We start from the raw sequence: 18,318 nt of genomic DNA, 5'->3' as shown, positions 1-18,318 counted from the left end.
AACACTGAAACAGTCACAATCTCTGGAAACTGAAACAGCGGCGCGCTTAGGTGAGAGCCCGGCCACAGCGGAACGAGTTTGTGCTGAATATGGAGCGTTCCAAGCCTTAGCCACCTCTTCGTGAAGCTCAGGAAGAAATGAGGCGGGCTTTGAGAAGTACGCTCATCCGAAAGGGAAATACCATCCAGCCGGGAACGAGAGGGGGGGCGCTGGTGCAAACCACTCGCGGCCGAGACTCATCGCGGCCAACACGAGCATTCGCCCCGGCTCCTTCTCGATGTCAGCTCGTCTGCTGGGCTTCTTAGCAGAAGGCGCGAGATCCTCGGAGCTCGCCCAGCCCTCACTGCCCGAAGCTAGCAGAGAGCGCGTGTCCTCTTCCCCCGACGCGGCCCTGAGATCGACTTCCTCGGACGACGCGCCGGCAAACAGCGGGCGCTGCCCACCGGGAAGCGATGCAGGGGGGGCCGGTGAAGCAGGGCGAACCGGCGAGCTCGGTTGAGCTGAAGACGGTTCCGGAATCCGCTGGAAGCGATGCTTTTACGGCGCCTCAGCGCAGCGGAGAATGCAGGCTCAGAGGAAAAGGCCAGGCGAGTCCTCAGAGTCACCATGGCAACAGCTCGCAGTGGGGGCATCCGCCGTCAGCGAGCGAGCCCTGCATGATCTTCACCCAGGCAGGAGACACAGATGACGTACCGGTCTCCCTCGCTGAGTGGGGCTCTGACGAGCCGCAGGAAGGCATCTTAAAAAAGACGCGAGCTCTTTTACGAGTGTGTGTCGCAGGGCGATCTCCTTTTATAGGTTGGGCCACACCCGTTTCGGCGGGAAGTGGCAAGAAGCGCCCTTATTGGTCTGATGTTGCATCAGCCCGCGCTCGATAGGCTGTGCAGTTGCCGCAGAACAAGCCAATGAGTGAACGAGCCGTCTCGCCTATGGCTGTGTACTGCTGCAAATGCGCTTTACAAAAATACAAAATTAAGGATAATTTTTTGCTTCAGTATTTCGTGAAAAGAGACTTTTCCCGTAGCGTCTTAGCTAAGACGCAGTACGAGAGAGCTCTCGTAAGAGAACCTGGAAGCATTGATGTTCACTATGCTTCTTTAACAGGAATTCTGAAGTGCAAAACATAAATTGCCCTACTCAATTCAATAAACATGGCATTTAATAGAAAATTTTAAAAGACTGTTGTTTAAATTTATTCCAGCAGAAACACACATCATTAGACAGGTAAAGTAAATTCAGGTGAAAATAATGTAGCTAATATAATTAAAATTCAACTAAAAAGTTGCATGGATATGTACTGTAACAGAACAGTCAATATACTAAAAGTGATCCTCACACCACAACCATAAAAGTCGATAACCACACAAAAATATAGCATTGGAATTACTGTGAGAAAGATTTTTTCCAACTAGTGATTTAATAAAAATCTAAATCCACACGACTTTAAAGTGATTGAACCTTTGATGTGGCGGAGAACAGAACTGCAGACTGCACTAAGAAGAAATATAACATAATTGTAAACTAAAAATAGGTCTTAGTATGAATGGCACATTATACTGCTTCAGTTGAAACTAATTGACCACAATCCATCATCTATCCAATCAGAAAACTCCACTATACCTTTGAGGAGAAATTCACCACCCAACAGTGTGTCACAGGAGCACTCAGGCCCTGTTTCGATGGCGATGCCACACATGCCAATCACAGCAACCACCAAAGTTGCTGATTCAGGAGTTATGAAAAGTCCTGAGTCACCTGGTAGCCCAATGCAAGCTACGCCATCAGCCATAACAGATTCACTGTCAAACAGTCAGCCGGTCACCAGTAATAACCAGCCACAACTAGAGTCTCCTGTTCATGCAGGTATGACTATTACAACTTCACAAATTGAGGCTACAGATGAGTCTTTCGCTGTCATCTCCTATATTTTGTGTTGGTCATGTTGTTTCAGTATCGTCTGTGAAAACATGGGCTCCAACTCCTGCCAGGACTATGGGTTCTCCACGGCTTAGTGGTAGGAGAAATTCAACCTTTCTCTGTGACTCATATATACAGCAGTGCTTTTATCTGTCTCATTGTTTGAGTTGCTACATGTTTTGTCTTACAGAGAAAGCATCTTCGACTCCAGCCAAGTCAGTGACTTACTCTGGGCTTTTCCCACACAGTACAGACAGGTGAGTCGAGTGTGAATATGTCTAAGTGCAAATAAAGGTTTACACTGAGCAAGATAGTCTTGGTAACACTTTACAATAAGGTTGCATTTGTTATTAGCTGTAGTACATTAGTTATAATAAACCGTGAACAAGCTATTTATTTGTATATAATTTATTTATCTTGGTTAATGTTAATATCTATATACACTGCCATTTAAAAAATACCTTTATTCAGCAAAGATGCATCACATCAGAAGTGACAGTAAAGGTATGGAATGAGCAAGTGACTCTCAAGACTAAACTAATGGCAATTGAAAGATCAGCTTTGCCATCACATGAATAAATTAATGACATTTTAAAATATATATATATATATATAAAGAAAACCGTTATTGTAATAACATTTCACAATATCACAGTTTTTACTGTTTGTTTTTTTTTTATCAAATAAATGTAGCTTTGATTAACATAAGTGGCTTCTTTTAAAACATATTAATATATATATATAATACCGATTCCAAACTTTTAAACAAATTGTATTCTAAAGCATTTCTTAACATTTCAAGTTGTTTAAAGTAACATGATGTATTGAGAACAAACATGAAATAACAATGGGGAGTAGTAAATGTATAAATTAGCATTAACTTAAAATTTTGCATTACATTTTTAGGTCATGATATATAATTATTTATTGTAAAGTGCTTTCAGTTTTGTATTTATCTGTCCTGTGTTTTTATTTGTAGAACATATTTTGTTTCCCTTTATAAACTATTTTTAAATATGTAACATATTTAATTAAAAGTGATTCTGTCTACCACACATCTGTGGGTGAGACAGTGTCCCTAGTAAAAAATAAATTAGGAAAATGGTCATTTAAAATGGTTATAGGGACTATATTAGTCTCCTGGCTTTGTTCAAACCAAGCCTACACCCTTCACACAACTGTGAAATCTATTAAAAAAAAACTTGCATAAATAATTTTATCATGAAGTGTTGCCAAAAATTATTTCTGGGCAATCATTTTCTCTTTGTATCAGGAATGTGGATATGTCAGGGGATTTATCCTTTGGTGGAGGTATTGAGCGCAGACGGGAGCTTGTGAGGTCCCAGACTTTACCTCGAAACATTGGAGCCCAGGCTCGCAGGTCCATTTTTGAAAGGCTAGACTCTGAGAACAACAGGTAATGGAATCATCTGCAAGTTTATGCAACTTTTCTTTCATGTTCTGAATTACACAAAAAAAAACCTCTTGCATTGATTTTACCAACTAAGTCGACCCAAGCCTGTGGATTCCAAACCAAAGCTGAAACGCTCTCAGAGTTTTGGAGTATCCAGTGCTAGCAGTATCAAGCAGATTCTTCTGGAATGGTGTCGATCCAAGACTATTGGGTACCAGGTAAGACATTCGTGCATCATGGGATATATCTGAAATCACCTGAAAAAGGGGGCCTTGCACGCATATAGTGTATTAAAACTATGGGTTAACAACACTTCAAGCTGATTAGGATTGTCATGCATCACAGGGCTTTCTATACTATTCTTCTCTGTTATTCTCTCCATTATAGCTTTAACGTATCAACTTCATTAGCATTGAAAAGAGAGTGAATTAACATTGTGTGGTAGTGGTGTTCCATATATTCTGCCTGACTCTAGTGCAGCTTTGTAAACCGGCCCATGTGGCTTTAGTTAGAGATAGTAATGTAATGGTCAAGCCTAATTTAGAGTCAACAGAGAACAGTACGTAAACATGAGAAGCAGAGCAGACAGCTGACAACACGCATGACGGTTTCCATTTCCCTCAGTGACAGACAACGTCTGAGCCTGTCAGATTTGCCTGCTACAGATGAAAAATGAACACCATTAAATGATGAGGTGTACAGAAAATTCCAGCATATGAAGATAAGAGCCAGACAACAATAAAACATCTGCTCTGACAGCCACAAGCACGTCTGCAGACTCTCAAAGAAAACTATTATTGTTCTATGCCTCTTGCTTACCCAAGGTTTAAGAGAAAATAATGCTAGAAGAACCTTCTTTTTCAAATGTATTGTTAATCATTATTATTATTCCTGTAAGATTTATTATATTCTTAAATTAAATTGATAAACAAAAATATGAATTCAGCACACTACCCCAGCAAATTAAATGTTTTAAAAAAATGTTGGCAACTGTCTTTTTTGATACCTTGTTTTATTCAGTTTTTTTAATGGAAAAAAAAATGGTTTTATGGTTTTGTGTGTGTGTGTACCTACCTACCTACCTACATATATGATTCAGGTGTGTGAGGCTGTTATATTTGTATATATTTTTTATTCATATATTGTTTTATCTGTATTTTTTATTCAATTATTTTGGTGGAAAATTTAATTTAAATTTAAATTAATTAAATTAATTAATTTAAATTGCAAAAATAAAAATTAATAACATGCACATTTGAGGGAAATATATGAAGCCGACTTTGACTTTGTATTGAAGGGTATGGGAGCAAAACCTCTGTGAAATATAATAGCTTCACTCTCTCCCATTAATCTGCAGAACATCGACATTCAAAACTTCTCATCCAGCTGGAGTGACGGCATGGCATTCTGCGCCCTCGTCCACTCTTTCTTCCCCACAGAGTTTGACTACAACGTCCTGTCCCCTGCTGACCGCAAACATAACTTTGAGCTGGCATTCAGCGCTGCAGAGTAAGTCACTGGAATGGAGGCAATTCTGTTCAGCTTTTTCACAATGGCATTGAGATGTCAACACACTTCATGGTGCCTTAACCTCTTAAAGTTGAGTAGTTTGCCTCACTGTCATCCCATCACACACTGAAAAGGGTAGATAACCAAGAAAAAAAAAATACACAATTAACAAGAAAAATTATATACAAAAAAAAAAAAAAAAATACATAGACACACACACACACATATATATATATATATATATATATATATATATATATATATATACACATTTATTCAGCAAGGATGCATGAAATTGATCTAAAGTGGCATTTATCATTTAAAAAAATATATATTTTAAATAAAATACATGTTTTCTTATAGCATTGTTTTGACAAAAATACACAACTGTTTTCAGAATTTTTTATGCAATTAGCATATTAGAATGATTTCCGAGGGACCATGTGACACGAGTGATTGTTGAAAATTCTGCTTTGCCAGTGCAGGAATACAGAAAACTGAAAAATAATATTTCACAGCATTACTTTTTACTGTATTTTTGATCAAATACATGCAGCCTTCATAAGCATTAGACTTTTTTTTTTAAAACATTAAAGAAATTTACTTCAACATCAGTATATTTTTTCCATTGTGTTAAAGTGATATTCTGTCATTTTGTACTCAGCCTCATATTATTTCAAACCCATAATGTCTGTCAAGCTCCAAAATACACAAACATCTGCATAAAAGTATCAAAAAATGGGTCATTCTTGTAAAAATCGCCTTTTAAATTTTATAGAAATTTGTAATGATATACGGATGGGCAAATAACGACAGCATATTCATTTTCATTTAAAAGCTCTAATAAAGTATTAAAAGTCTTTAAATAGGAGTAGACCGGACAGATGAGATGTGAACTTAGCGTGACCCGAACCAACAAGCTGAACAGAATGATTCCAAAATATAAGTTGACAGAAATCATCTGCAGTTGTGCTCCACATCACCTCACAGTACGGCACAGAAGATAAAGTTACTTAGTTTCCGATGCGTCTGAGTCTAGGGTGTCCGCAAAGCACACTTTAAACTACTAACGCATGCCAACAAATCCCTGTTGAGCTCAAAGGAGCCTCCCCTTCCCCTCGAATGGCTACTCCAACCTAACAGCCCAGCAGCATGACATCATGCTCCTGCAACCCCTGTGTGCCAATTCCCACATTCTGAAAAATTGACAGAGACGTCATCTGAACATATGCATTACACTTATCATATTAACTTTAATAGTCAACGGACATGGAGAATGAATAAATACAGCCATACACGTCCAGCCCTGCTAAATCTGCTTCTCTGTATTTCCAGGAAGAAGGCTGGCTGTGATAGGCTCATTGAAGTGGAGGACATGATGGTGATGGGAAGAAAGCCAGACCCCATGTGTGTCTTTACTTACGTCCAGTCACTATATAACCACTTGCGCAAGTTTGAGTGAGATCTCGGCCTCTTCAGTCCCAGCTGAACACTCTGCGCTGTCCCCTGCTGGACAAAACTGAACTCTGATATTGTCACTATGGTATTGGGTTGCAAAATGTCTATGGTCACCCACACCATTTCAAGCATGATGCTTCTGCAGTTGCATTTTAGTCATGAACTATTTATACAGTCCTTTAAGACGTGGCTTTTGTGTATGGCACACTCTTTTTAGAATGGTGGCCTCTGATTTATTACTAAACAGCTTGAAGTTAAAGGAATAGTTCTGCCCAAAATTAAAATGCACTTATCTTTAAACCACCCATGATATAGATGAGTTTGTTTCTTTGTTGGAAATAGATTTGGAGAAATTTACTTCACTTCACTTGCTCGCCATTGGATTCTCTGCAGTGAATGGGTGTCGTCAGAAATTAGCGTTTAAACAGCTGATAAAAAACATCACAATAATCCACAAGCAATTCACATAAATCCAGGTCATCAATTAATGTCTTATGTTTTGAACTTTAAACCGTTCCTTTCTGCTAAAATACGAGTCCTCTGTCAAAATTGTGCTTTCTTCAGTGAAAGAGTCTGGTAAGAAATATGCATAGATATGTATAGACAGTCCAAAGCAGTGCTAAACAAATATGCTGGTGGATTTTGATGTTAGAGGATAACAGGGGATGGACTTTTTTCCCCAGAAGGAAGTATTATTGGAGTTGTTGTTTTTTTTGGGGGGTATTTTGGCCAGAAGCTTTATGTTAATATAGACTGGAGTCATATGGATTATTATGATGTTTTCAACAGCTGTCTGACGGCACCCATTCACTACGCAGGGTCCAATGGTTAGCAAGTGATGTAATGCTAAATTTCTCCAAATCTGTTCTGATGAAGAAACAAACTCAAAGATCCCTACATTTTTGTTTTTGTGCGAACTACTATTTTAAATTCAGTGGATTATAGAGCTATTTCATAGACTGCAAAGACAGAGACATAGAAATCTATTAGCAGATTTCATACTTACTAATGAAAGATAGAAAGAAATAGACATTTACAGAAGATAAGGTACAATATATCTTTTGTTTTCAAATAGACTGGCACATTTTTTATAAGTCTTTTTTTTTGTGGCATAAAAGCATTGTTTCATATGCCACCCTGGGCTGCACGTTTCTGGTTAACTTTTATACTGTGTTTCTGTAGCTTTGTTAAAGCTCAGGCACACAGGTGTATGTGCAGGAAGTACAGTACACAACATACCTTAAGCACTGGATCTGCGTAATAACCGGAAATGCTGTAAACATGGTTAAACGAAGCTGGACTCTCAACAGTGCGCATCGCCAGGGAGTGTGATATAATTTTGAATGTTTTTATTATTTTCTTCTGAAAAAAAAGACGCTTTTCCACACAACATCTTTTGAGTCAGTAACAATCACAATAAACCATTTACAATCTTGTTTTTTAGTTATAAGTGAAATAAGGAATAACCCTCCTGTAGAGGACATCCAAATAAATACAAACAAAGATAAACAAGATAACCTGATCATAATGTACCACCCACTGTCTTGAGATAAAGGAAGTGGTTTCCAAAACCACTTAATTGATTAATTAACATTTCGATTAATTCACAGCTGTCTGATTAATTCTAATCTTGGGCATTTTAGTGTAAATGAAGCCATTTTAATGAATATTCCAAATCATTTTGATTTGGAGAAAACAAAGCTGCACAGTGAAAAACATGACACAAAACAATATGGAAATATTGCAATATTGGATGATTTTAGTTGGTGTCAGGGCTCTCCAAGTTCTCCCTCCATAGTCCGAACCAGAACATAAAGCTCAGCAAGACCAACAACAGAAGCTGCAATCACTGCAGCTATTACTCTCTGAAAGAAAATACATACAGAGACATTAGAAATATGTATTTAGTTCCAAAACTAACCTCATTCACTGTGCAATGATGGTGTGAATGCTGTGCGCACTTACCGCTGTTGTCTCAGTGAAGATATACTGGCTGCCCAAGTATGAACAGGCAAATGCTGCAACTACAGTTACCAAGAAGTTGAATACAGTAACAACAACTGCCTTCACGGAACGCACTGCAGAACACAAATGACACGTGAGATGAACAAGACAGACAGACATCAAAAATGAGAAGTGAAGAGAAAAAGGGAACATCCTGACCTTGTCGTCCAAAATCTGCTAAAGTTCCATGATGATTCATTTCCTGTTGGGCCACATAAAAATACACTGACACGATTTTCAAAAACTATTGAGCATGTGTTTGATATAAAGACTGTAGAGGAGAGTTCACCTGTGGATTTACATTCCGTGTTATTCTCTTATATTCCTCATTGGCGAGTTTTGCTTTAATTTTTTCTAAGCGAGCCACCAACTGGGGGTTCTGTTGAGAGGAAATAAATACAACTATTAAAAACATAATTCGTTATATTAATATAAACACAGAGAGTAATGAAATATTCTCACTTACCCTTGGAGGTGCGATGACTTCTGGAAGATGAAGTGTGCTGTCCTCAAACAGTTCATGAAGATACACTGGATGTCCTACAATTACATCACACATTTAGCTTGAAGTGTTTTTAGGAAGTATCAAAACGTTTTATTTCTCTATAGAATGTGCACGTTTCTTACCATTTTCTCGAAGAAGCTTGTGTAGTTTTCTCACAGTCTTGAATGGTACGATGGACTGATCTGTCAGAGCCTTCAGTTCTTCCTTCAGCTCTTCTGAAACGGCGGATTCTTCCTCCAGCAAATCTCTCGCCTTCTCCTGAAATCTCGCTCCGATTTTAAACGAAGAAGTCATGATAACAAAAATGCCTGCTAAAGTTCAGAACACCTTAACGTGCCTTTAGTAGTATATTTATCAGAAATGTATCTTGTTGTGTGAATGCTAACTAGAAAAGTAGCGGAAAGCAAAAAGGAACTTCCTCATTTAATGTATCAAATAGCTATAACTAGTCAAATTAAGGTCACAAATTATAAAAATGAAAAATAGAAAATATTCCTAACAAAACTTAACTATGTTGTTTCAAGTTAGTTATGTATTTTTATCTTAATTTAAGCATGTTTCCTGTTTCCATCCGTGCATGTCAGCTGATTTCTTCTTTAGTGTGTTTATAGGCCCGTTGCAAACCAACTGCACAATCGCACAGCGCCACCTACTGTCAAGAAACATATTCGGCCTTTAAGATTGAGGCGCAAGACAGGGTTTTGGTAAAATGTTTTCTAAAATGTTTTTGGTAAAATGTAGTTTTTAAAATGATGCTTTAAAAATAAAGTCAGTTATTTCTATAGGATATTTGTTGAATAGATTAGCTTTGGATATATTTTAAGCTCTTGTTCAATAATAAAAAACAAGGGTTTGGATGTTCAATTTGTTTATATGATATTTGGCAAAAAACTAACAAAAAAATTATTTTTATATTTTTTTAATGAATGTTTGAAAAACCAGTAACAATTCATTATTGTCAAATCATAACAATTCAACAACAGCCCAGGGTCATTCAGTCTTTCAGTCAGGAAGAAGTGCCAAGTCCCTTGTTCTTAATGCTTAAGTGTGTAGAGAACTTCACATTCCTGAACACCAATTATTACATAAGTAAACTCAAAATCAGGATTCACAAAACATTTGATAAAATCAAGAATGTCACACCAAAATGATGTTGTGTTCCAGAATAAATTCCAGAAGCAATTCCAGAATAAATGTAAAGAGGTTTCAGGTTTTTTTAAACAGAAAGAACAGTTGGTGTTAATATCATTCTTTAGTCTTAGCACTAAAATCTATGAATCTTCTTAAATGTAATTTCCACATTACATACATAAATGTAAATACAGGTCGGTTAATCCTAAGTTTTCTGTTTTTCACAATGATTTTATTTCCTTTACTAAAGCCTTAAAGAGAATGAAATGCAAATATGCAATTAAACTTGATAATTTAATTGAAAGATACGATTTGCTGAACAAGCCCTAGCCCTAGCCCCTAGAATGTTTCTTACAATGTTTTCTGACCATGTTCTTTATTATTGTTAAAAGATGCACTATTTTTGTTTTGTCTTTTATTTGTTGCACCCGTTCTGTTTCAAGGAATACTACTGAAATTTCATGCCACTTTGTTTTGTAAATGGAACTTTGTCAATAAAGTTTAAAAGCAAAAAAAAAAAAAAATGTCCTTTCCACTTAGTGACAGGAGATTGGAAAAGAAAATCATCTGAAAAAAAAGAAAGGAAAAAGAAAAAAAGTTCAGGAAATGTACCACAAAAGAAACATCCTAGTCTTAAATTGATCATTTGTTTTACTTCATTCAAATGAATATGACTTTTCTAAAAGGAAAATAGTTATTATTTATCTGTTTTTGTTATTAAGAAAATTTAATAGTCATCAAAATAAATGGAGCAACATAAACCCCAGTTTTGCTCATTTTCAAACCAGCTTTAAAGCTTATTTAGAATCGATAAAGTCTTTAAAAATTCGTAAAGCTCAAAGAACTGTCGCTCCTAAATTAAGTTAGCATGTGCTTGCGATACTCTTTGATTTATTTATTTAAATTATTATTTTATTGTATTGTTTTTTATTTTATTTTTATTAAAATTGTTTTATTTTGGATATCCAAAATGCGTAAATGCGTATATATGAGAAATATGTCAAGAACTTGCTGTTGTAATTTTGAAAGTTCATTTTAAAAAAAGGAACAGAACGTAAGCTTGACCCGGAGCTTTCTATGGCTCTGTAGTGACGTTTTCCGCTCGCAATGAGTTATGGGAAATGGAGTGCCAATTTGTAATATCCAATATCGTAATAATAGGGTAAAAACTTAATAAAGTCTCATTTTAAACTCGTGCATCTTAATATTCCTGAATTTCACGCGTTTTAAAAGTGAGTTTTGGGTTAAACATGTATGATATTGACTATGTCCGTGTGTTCATGTGCCGATAGCTAAAGGAAGATGGCAGCGTGTGCAATACGTCGGGGCTTGTTGTCCAGTGCTAGTAAATATAACCAGCACAAATGCACCCACAGAATACTGAGTGTAATAGACTTCAGCAGCGGGCTAGATCCGAGAAGAGCCCAGCCGTTGTGTTCAGCATGCAGGTTGTACAGTTTTCAACAGACGAGGTTCATGTCATCACGGTAAGAGCTAACGTTATTAAAGCCAACGTCCTACCGTGTCCTCCTGTTACATAACTGTTGAAGTTATAGTTGCAGCAAACTATTTTGACAGCAGATACTTTAACGATGTATCTGTGAAATGTATTCATGTTTATTAAGAATTTATCATCAGCTGTCATGTGTTTCATATTAGCTGTTGCTATAGTTTGAAGGATTCACATGTTTGCATACCTGCTAACGTTTTACTACTGCCATATTGTTTCAGTGCTCAACTCTATAGTTATACAGTTCATTTAAATGTTTTACTAAGTGTCTGAAAGCCTGAATCTTGAATCAGATGTGTTGATGACACTACTTTTGAATTGATTTTAAAATTCCAAAACACAAAATGAGGCCTACAAGAAAGATAAACCTCAGCCTTGCTTTCAAACCCCCAAAGCCATTCTTGATTACATAAGTGACAGTCTGGGCCTAAGCCTGAGCCAACGGACAGTAAACAATTCCTATTTTTGTGGCCCGCACGTCTTTTCTCTTTTGTGCACCATGAAACTTTCATGTTCGATGTGGTATGTCCAAAACATTTCAGATGTTGCACAATATTCAATCTTGTTGACCACAGTTGCAGGGATGTGTAATTCAATGGTTTCATCCACTATCCCATACCAAAAAAGAAAAAATCTAATATATTTTAAGTATATGTTTCAAAATATATTTCCAGAAATATATATTTTATGCCAGTATACTATGGCCACTTTTTCGTATATTTTTCAACAATATTTTAAACATTTCTATATGTTGAAAGACATTTAAATAAAAATTAAAGTAAAAAATATTTAAGGATATTTTAAATTATATTTTCCTCTCATATATATTAATCCAAGACAATACTTACACATATCTAACTTTTGAAAGAAAAACTTACTTTACAAGGAACATACTTTACAATGTAAAAAAAAAATAGCCATATTACTATACATACTATATATCTAAAAAAAAAAAAAAAAGAGAGAATATCATGGAAAAGTTATTTTATTTTTTTGTAATTTAATTCAAAAAAGCAAACATTCTTATATTTTAGGTTCATTGCACACAAACTTATATATTTCAAGAGTTTTTTGTTTTAATTCTGATGGTTACGACTTACAGCTTAGGAAACTTTAGAAATTAGTATCTCAAAAAATTTGAATATTTTCTCAAAGATCAATCAAAAAAAAGATTTACAAAACGGAAATGTTCAAGATCTCCAAAGCAGGTTTAATTATGCACTCAATACTTTGTTGGGGCTCCTTTTGCACAAATTACTGCTTCAATGTGGCGTAGCATGGAGGCGATCAGCCTGTGGCACTGCTGAGGAGTTATTGAAGCCCAGGTTGCTTTGATAGCGGCCTTCAGCTCCTCTGTATTGTTTGTCAGATGTTACTTCTCTTCCTCTTCACAATACCCCATAGATTCTCTGTGAGGTGAGGGTCAGGTGGGTTGGCTGGCTGGCCAATCAAGCACAGTACTATCATGGTCATCAAACCAATTGGAAGTGGTTTGGCACTGTGGGCAGGTGCTAAAGTCCTGCTGCAAAATGAAACCAGCATCTCCATAAAGCTTGTCAGCAGATGGAAGCATAAAGTGCTTCAAAATCTCCTGGTAGATGGCAGCATTGACTTTGGGCTTGATAAAACACAACGGAGCAACACCAGCAGACGTCACGACACTGAAATCATCACAGACTTCGGAACCTCACACTGGACTTTGGATTCTGTGCCTCTCCAGTTCTCCTCGAGACTCTAGACCTTGATTTCCAAATGAAATGCTAAATTTACTTTTATCTGAAAAGAGGACTGTGGACCACTAGGACTGAGCAACAGTCCAGTTCTTTTTCTCCTTACCCCAGGTGAAATGGTTCTGACGTTTTTTCTGGTTCAGGAGTGGCTTGGTTCTAGGAATGTGACAGCTGTAGCCCTTTTCCTGAAGACGTCTGAGTGTTGTGACTCTTGATTTCGATGACTCTGGCTTCAGTTCACTCCTTGTGAAGCTCTCCCAAGTTCTTGAATCTGCTTTTCCTCACAATCTTCCCAAGGCTGTGGTCATCCCTGTTGCTTGTGCACCTTTTCCTTCCAGTCAACTTTCTATGAATATATTTTGATACAGAACTCCGGGAACAGCTAGCCCTTTCAGCATTGACCTTCTGTGGCTTACCCTCCTTGTGGAGGGTGTCGATGACTGTCTTCTGGACAACTGTCAAGTCAGTAGTCTTTCCCATAATTGTGGTTGCATGTTCTAAAGTAGCCCAAACGGTACCCAGAATTTAAATATCAAACTAGTCAAGCTCAAAATGGAATATTCTAATTTTCTGAGATACTGAATTTGTAATTTTTCTAAGCTATAAGTCATAACCATCAGAATAAAAACTCTTGAAATATTTCAGTTTGTGTACAATGAATCTAGAATATAAGAAAGTTTGCTTTTTTAAAAAATATAAAATTACCATGATATTCAAGCGATTTACAGTGCATTTTATATATATATATATATATATATATAACATTATTTAATAATAAAAATCTAAAAGCTATTCCTACTATTTGCCTGTAGGCTATTGTAAGATTGGAAATGTATTTTCTTGCCCCTGAAATATTTTTATTTGCTGTAAGGGATCCGAGCTATGGGATATTACAATTTAAGTTTTTTTTTTTTTTAAACTGATTCATTCTTGGCAGAAACAGACCGGAGGGGAAAATACTAGAGCCTGTTGGAGTATTTGAAGCTTTGAAGCAGCACGGCAAATATGAAACCGGACAGGTCAGTGATCATTTTAAACACAAAACCCTTCATTCTGATTCCTCTGATGTCGATATTCTAATTCTTGATGTGCAATCCACAGCTATTCCTGCACAGTGTGTTTGGTTATAGAGGCATTGTGTTATTCCCCTGGCACGCTCGTCTGTATGATCGAGACGTGAGTCCTGCTGCTGCTACTGACAGGTATGTAGTAGAGGATTTTTTAGGCTTATACCTGATTAAATTATTTAGTCTATGTTACAGCTGAATTGTCCTGTGCTTTTTCAGCAAGCCAGATTCCACAGCCCATGGCTCAAAGGAAGTGAAGGGCAAGATGCATACATACTACCAGGTCCTCATAGACACCAGAGACTGCCCTCACATAGTAAGTGGCATTAGCTGACATATGCAAATAGTGAATTAATGTAGTGTATGTTTCGCTTGGATGACTTAATGATTTTAGTGCAATCATGAGTCCATTTTTAACCTTAGTGGCTGTGTTTTTGTCACCATTAGTCTCAGCGATCTCAGACTGAAGCAGTTACGTTCCTGGCAAATCACGATGATAGCAGGGCCCTGTATGCAATTCCAGGTAACTCTCACATTCAGCCACATAAAGATTCAGCTATCCTTAAAGGGATAGTTCACCCAAAAATTATAATTCCGCCATTAGTTACTCAACCTCATTTCACTCTAAACCCAAAGAACTTTATCTTTGGAGCACAAATTGAGATATTTTCGATGAAATCCAAGAGTTTTCTGACCCTCCATAGAATAAAGTTGTTTTTTTGTTTTCTTTGTGCACTCAAATTATTCTCGTAGGTTTGTAAAATTAGGGTTGGACTTTTTGACTTTTAACAATGTCCTTACTACATTTCTGGGTCTGGGAACATTTCAGTTACATTGCTTATAATGGAGGGTCAGAGAGCTCTCGGATTTCATTAGAAAATATTTTAGCTTGTTTTCCAAAGATGAAAGAAGGACTTATGGGTTTGAAATGACATGAGGGTGAGTATTTTCTTTTTTGGGTAAACTATCCCTTAAATATATATATTATATTAAGTTCCATTATCTATTATTTTATTCATTTCTTCCTTGTCTGCTTATGTCTTGCAGGTCTGGATTATGTTAGTCATGAAGACATCTTGCCTTATAACTCCACTGAGCAAGTGCCCATCCAGCATGAACTGTTTGAACGCTTCCTCTTGTTTAACCCCTCAAGAAGTAACTAGTCCACTTACGCTTTTGCAGCAGTGTTCAAACTTTTACTGATAAAATGTTTCTAATGGATTGCATTTACACGGTTTATTTAGATCCTCTGTTCACTGCAAGAGATACCCTCCGGGCCTGGCAGGAGAAGAACCACCCCTGGCTGGAGCTCTCAGATGTGCACCGTGAAACCACAGAGAACATCCGTGTCACTGTCATCCCCTTCTACATGGGCATGAGAGTAAGAATAGAGGGTTGCTATGTGTTGCAACAATTTCCTCATTGCAGGTTGCTGTAAATGTACTAAATGTATACATTATGTATTATAGACCTTGGTCATGGTAGTGCCATATTTTAATCTAGCCATCTAACCAGATTAAGATCTATACACTACTGTTGAAAAGTTTGGGTTCTGTAACAAATGTAACATTATAAATGTCTTTACTGTCAATTCAGATCAGTTTAATGCATCCTTGCTGAAGAAAAGCATAATTTATGTATAATTATAATTTATATTTAGAATATTGTGAAGTGAATGTAATTCATAGTCCTGATTCTGACCTGTTTTTGTTTGTCAACAGGAGGCTCAAAACTCCCACGTGTACTGGGTAGGCAAAATGACCTAATTATGTTTTTTATAACAACTCAATAAAAGGGTTATATATAGAATGGCCATTGGTGACCTGTTAGAGATATGTTGATGTTGATGTTTTCCTCAGTGGCGGTACTGCATCCGTCTGGAGAACCTGGGCAATGAGGTGGTTCAACTCAGGGAAAGACACTGGAGGATCTTCAGTCTCTCAGGGACTCTGGAAACAGTCCGTGGCAGAGGAGTGGTTGGCAAGGTCATTAACTCACAAAAGCATAAACCAGAATTCAAGACTATGGAAATATGATTTGTTTGCTGAATTCATTCCATCATTATTTCACCAGGAGCCTGTTTTGTCAAGAGAACAGCCAGCATTTCAATACAGCAGTCATGTTTCACTTCAGGCACCCAGTGGACACATGTGGTGAGATTATCAACATACTCCTACACACCAAGCTAGCTTTATGTTTTGTTTTTTTAAATCATGTGGCCAGGATTTCGGGATGTTTGTTTTTGGTGTATCTGAATTGACAATGTGGTTTTGCTCTGTTATGTTGTGTTTTAGTAATGACGCATGAACATCACATTTTGTTTTCTTGTTTAGGGGGACATTCTGTTTTGAGAGGACAGATGGCTCACACTTTGACGTGCGCATTCCACCCTTTTCACTAGAGAGCAATAAGTATGACAAAGCTCCCCCTACTGGTTATCCCTTGTAATAAACCTGCACCATCACTGCTCAGTCCAGCATCCATACTAGGCTGTTCACTTGGAGATCCATGTTTTACCTTCCTTATGAGTGCTCCTTGAATATACAATGGTTTTAGCAAAGCATCTTTCAGTCTCTGACTGCAGCGCTGAATATTTGTAGCAACTGCATATCTTTAAAGAAAAAAAGGAATAGTAAGTCAAAATGAGGAGTTATTAAATGTGAAGCAAGTGTGCGATGTGGATGTGATCCTTTCAAACTCTTGCACCTCGAAAGGCCGTATTAAGAAGATTTGAATGTGGTTTGTTTGTTTTTTTTCTTCTATTTATTTGAACAGCTGTTTTCATCAATTGAATGAGTTTATTAGCATTAATCAAACATATGGTCAGTCTATCTTTAAGTTTAAACCCCTCTTATCATCAAGTCCTTACTTATATTCTAGGGAAGACAGTCAGTGGACATTCTCCAAATGTGTTTTCTCCAAATGCAAATAGTCTAATTGATGACTTGCTGCAAAGATTATTCTAAGGCCATGCCAAAGTCAGCCAGTCAAATGTGGTTTGACTAAGAAAGCCTAGTGGGATAAAACCGTATTAGAGATCATCATCTTGTAACCAACCTTTGATCATATATTTGGATTTAACTGCTGGATGATGAGCTGCTTTTTGTTTAATGTAAATATGTTTGTAAAAGCATAAATAAAATGATATTTCCAACGTTCTGTTCTTATTATGATTGATGTGGTATTCAAATAGCTGCTGCTGTTCTCTACGAAGATATGGCTTGAAATAGGATCAATAATTGGTCCGGTCAGTCACTTCACATTTTCAATGTGATATATTTACCTTACAAAACACTCCATAGTTCTTTATAGAAATAGTTAACCCAAAATGGAAATGTACCATCTGAAATGGAGAAGAACTCTTTTCTCCATCAGCTCAGATTTGGATAAATTTAGCATTGCATCACTTGTTTACGAATGGATCCTCTGCAGCGAATGGGTGCCAAAAAGTCTAAACAGCTCATAAAAAACAAAACGGTAATCCACATGACTCCAGACTATCAATTAACATCATGTGAAGCAAAAAGCTATTTATGAAAAAAATAATAATCCATCATTAATGTGTTTTAAAATGAAACTTGTTTCCAAAACCAAGCACTCTGTCCATAATATTGCTTTCTCCAGTGAAAAGTTCACCCTGAGTCAGTCAAGAAATATGCACAGATTAAGCACCTTTTACAAGCAAAAACCGTTCCAAACAACTATTTTGGTGGATTTTGATTAGAGAGGATAACAGGAACTGGAGTTTTTCACTAGAGGAAAATATGTACTAATACTGTTTTTTTTGTTTGTTTTTAGCCTAAAGTGATGACTTTAAAGTTTAAATACCTTTATGATGGATTTGTTTCTTACAAACACAGAGCTTTTCACTTCACAAGACATTGATAAACTGGAGCCATGTGGATTATTGTGACATTTTCATCAGCTGTTGGACCCTCAATCTGATGGCAACCATTCACTGCACAGGACCCACTGATGAGCAAGTGATGCTAAATCAATGCTAAATTTCATCAAATCTGCTCTGATGAAGAAACAAACTCATCTACTTCTTAAATGTCTTGGAGTGAGTACAC

At 36.9% G+C, this 18,318-nt stretch overlaps 3 protein-coding genes across 5 annotated transcripts in view; 2 read left to right on the top strand and 1 right to left on the bottom strand.

Annotated features, from left to right (window-relative positions):
* Nucleotides 1-6,850, top strand: part of smtnl (smoothelin, like) — a 32,298-nt gene extending 25,448 nt beyond the window's left edge. For both annotated transcript variants that reach the window (XM_059514364.1, XM_059514362.1), the window contains 7 exons: nucleotides 1,606-1,863; nucleotides 1,952-2,014; nucleotides 2,108-2,174; nucleotides 3,191-3,334; nucleotides 3,426-3,549; nucleotides 4,689-4,840; nucleotides 6,176-6,850. In XM_059514364.1, the coding sequence (XP_059370347.1) occupies nucleotides 1,606-1,863; nucleotides 1,952-2,014; nucleotides 2,108-2,174; nucleotides 3,191-3,334; nucleotides 3,426-3,549; nucleotides 4,689-4,840; nucleotides 6,176-6,302 (935 nt within the window). In that variant the 3' untranslated portion in view covers nucleotides 6,303-6,850. The remainder of the gene's footprint in view (nucleotides 1-1,605; nucleotides 1,864-1,951; nucleotides 2,015-2,107; nucleotides 2,175-3,190; nucleotides 3,335-3,425; nucleotides 3,550-4,688; nucleotides 4,841-6,175) is intronic.
* A 785-nt stretch (nucleotides 6,851-7,635) lies between these two features.
* tmem199 (transmembrane protein 199) lies at nucleotides 7,636-9,439 on the bottom strand. Its single transcript, XM_059514365.1, has 6 exons — nucleotides 8,930-9,439; nucleotides 8,769-8,842; nucleotides 8,592-8,681; nucleotides 8,462-8,504; nucleotides 8,264-8,376; nucleotides 7,636-8,163 (listed from the first exon to the last, which is right to left on the bottom strand). The coding sequence occupies exons 1-6, from the start codon at nucleotides 9,099-9,101 to the stop codon at nucleotides 8,068-8,070; spliced, it is 588 nt and encodes a 195-aa protein (XP_059370348.1). The 5' UTR covers nucleotides 9,102-9,439; the 3' UTR covers nucleotides 7,636-8,067.
* A 1,614-nt stretch (nucleotides 9,440-11,053) lies between these two features.
* On the top strand, nucleotides 11,054-17,399 carry LOC132107975 (polymerase delta-interacting protein 2-like). 2 transcript variants are annotated; one of them, XM_059514361.1, is made up of 11 exons: nucleotides 11,054-11,425; nucleotides 14,122-14,197; nucleotides 14,280-14,380; nucleotides 14,465-14,561; nucleotides 14,693-14,768; nucleotides 15,293-15,400; nucleotides 15,490-15,626; nucleotides 15,967-15,993; nucleotides 16,105-16,230; nucleotides 16,319-16,398; nucleotides 16,579-17,399. In XM_059514361.1, exons 1-11 carry the CDS (start codon nucleotides 11,241-11,243, stop codon nucleotides 16,691-16,693), a joined length of 1,128 nt encoding a protein of 375 aa, XP_059370344.1. In that variant the 5' UTR covers nucleotides 11,054-11,240; the 3' UTR covers nucleotides 16,694-17,399. The 2 variants fall into 2 exon arrangements, with proteins under 2 accessions (XP_059370344.1, XP_059370343.1); XM_059514360.1 differs by having other exon boundaries at nucleotides 11,057-11,425; nucleotides 14,116-14,197.
* The last annotated feature ends 919 nt before the right edge of the window (nucleotides 17,400-18,318 follow it).

This window comes from Carassius carassius, chromosome 28 (assembly GCF_963082965.1).
Source record: "Carassius carassius chromosome 28, fCarCar2.1, whole genome shotgun sequence".
NCBI classification, from domain to species: Eukaryota; Metazoa; Chordata; class Actinopteri; order Cypriniformes; family Cyprinidae; genus Carassius; species Carassius carassius.
This window is presented reverse-complemented; position numbering and strand designations above follow the sequence as displayed.

Excerpts from the sequence above, each read along its gene's own strand:
- tmem199 (XM_059514365.1), bottom strand. The coding sequence starts at position 9,101 with ATGACTTCTTCGTTTAAAATCGGAGCGAGATTTCAGGAGAAGGCGAGA. Across the intron at positions 8,505-8,591 it reads CACGGAATGTAAATCCACAG|GAAATGAATCATCATGGAAC; the intron begins GTGAACTCTCCT and ends GTGGCCCAACAG. Across the intron at positions 8,164-8,263 it reads TCTTCACTGAGACAACAGCG|AGAGTAATAGCTGCAGTGAT; the intron begins GTAAGTGCGCAC and ends ATTTTCTTTCAG.
- LOC132107975 (XM_059514360.1), top strand. The coding sequence starts at position 11,241 with ATGGCAGCGTGTGCAATACGTCGGGGCTTGTTGTCCAGTGCTAGTAAA. Across the intron at positions 15,627-15,966 it reads CCTTCTACATGGGCATGAGA|GAGGCTCAAAACTCCCACGT; the intron begins GTAAGAATAGAG and ends GTTTGTCAACAG. Across the intron at positions 16,399-16,578 it reads GCACCCAGTGGACACATGTG|GGGGACATTCTGTTTTGAGA; the intron begins GTGAGATTATCA and ends TTTCTTGTTTAG.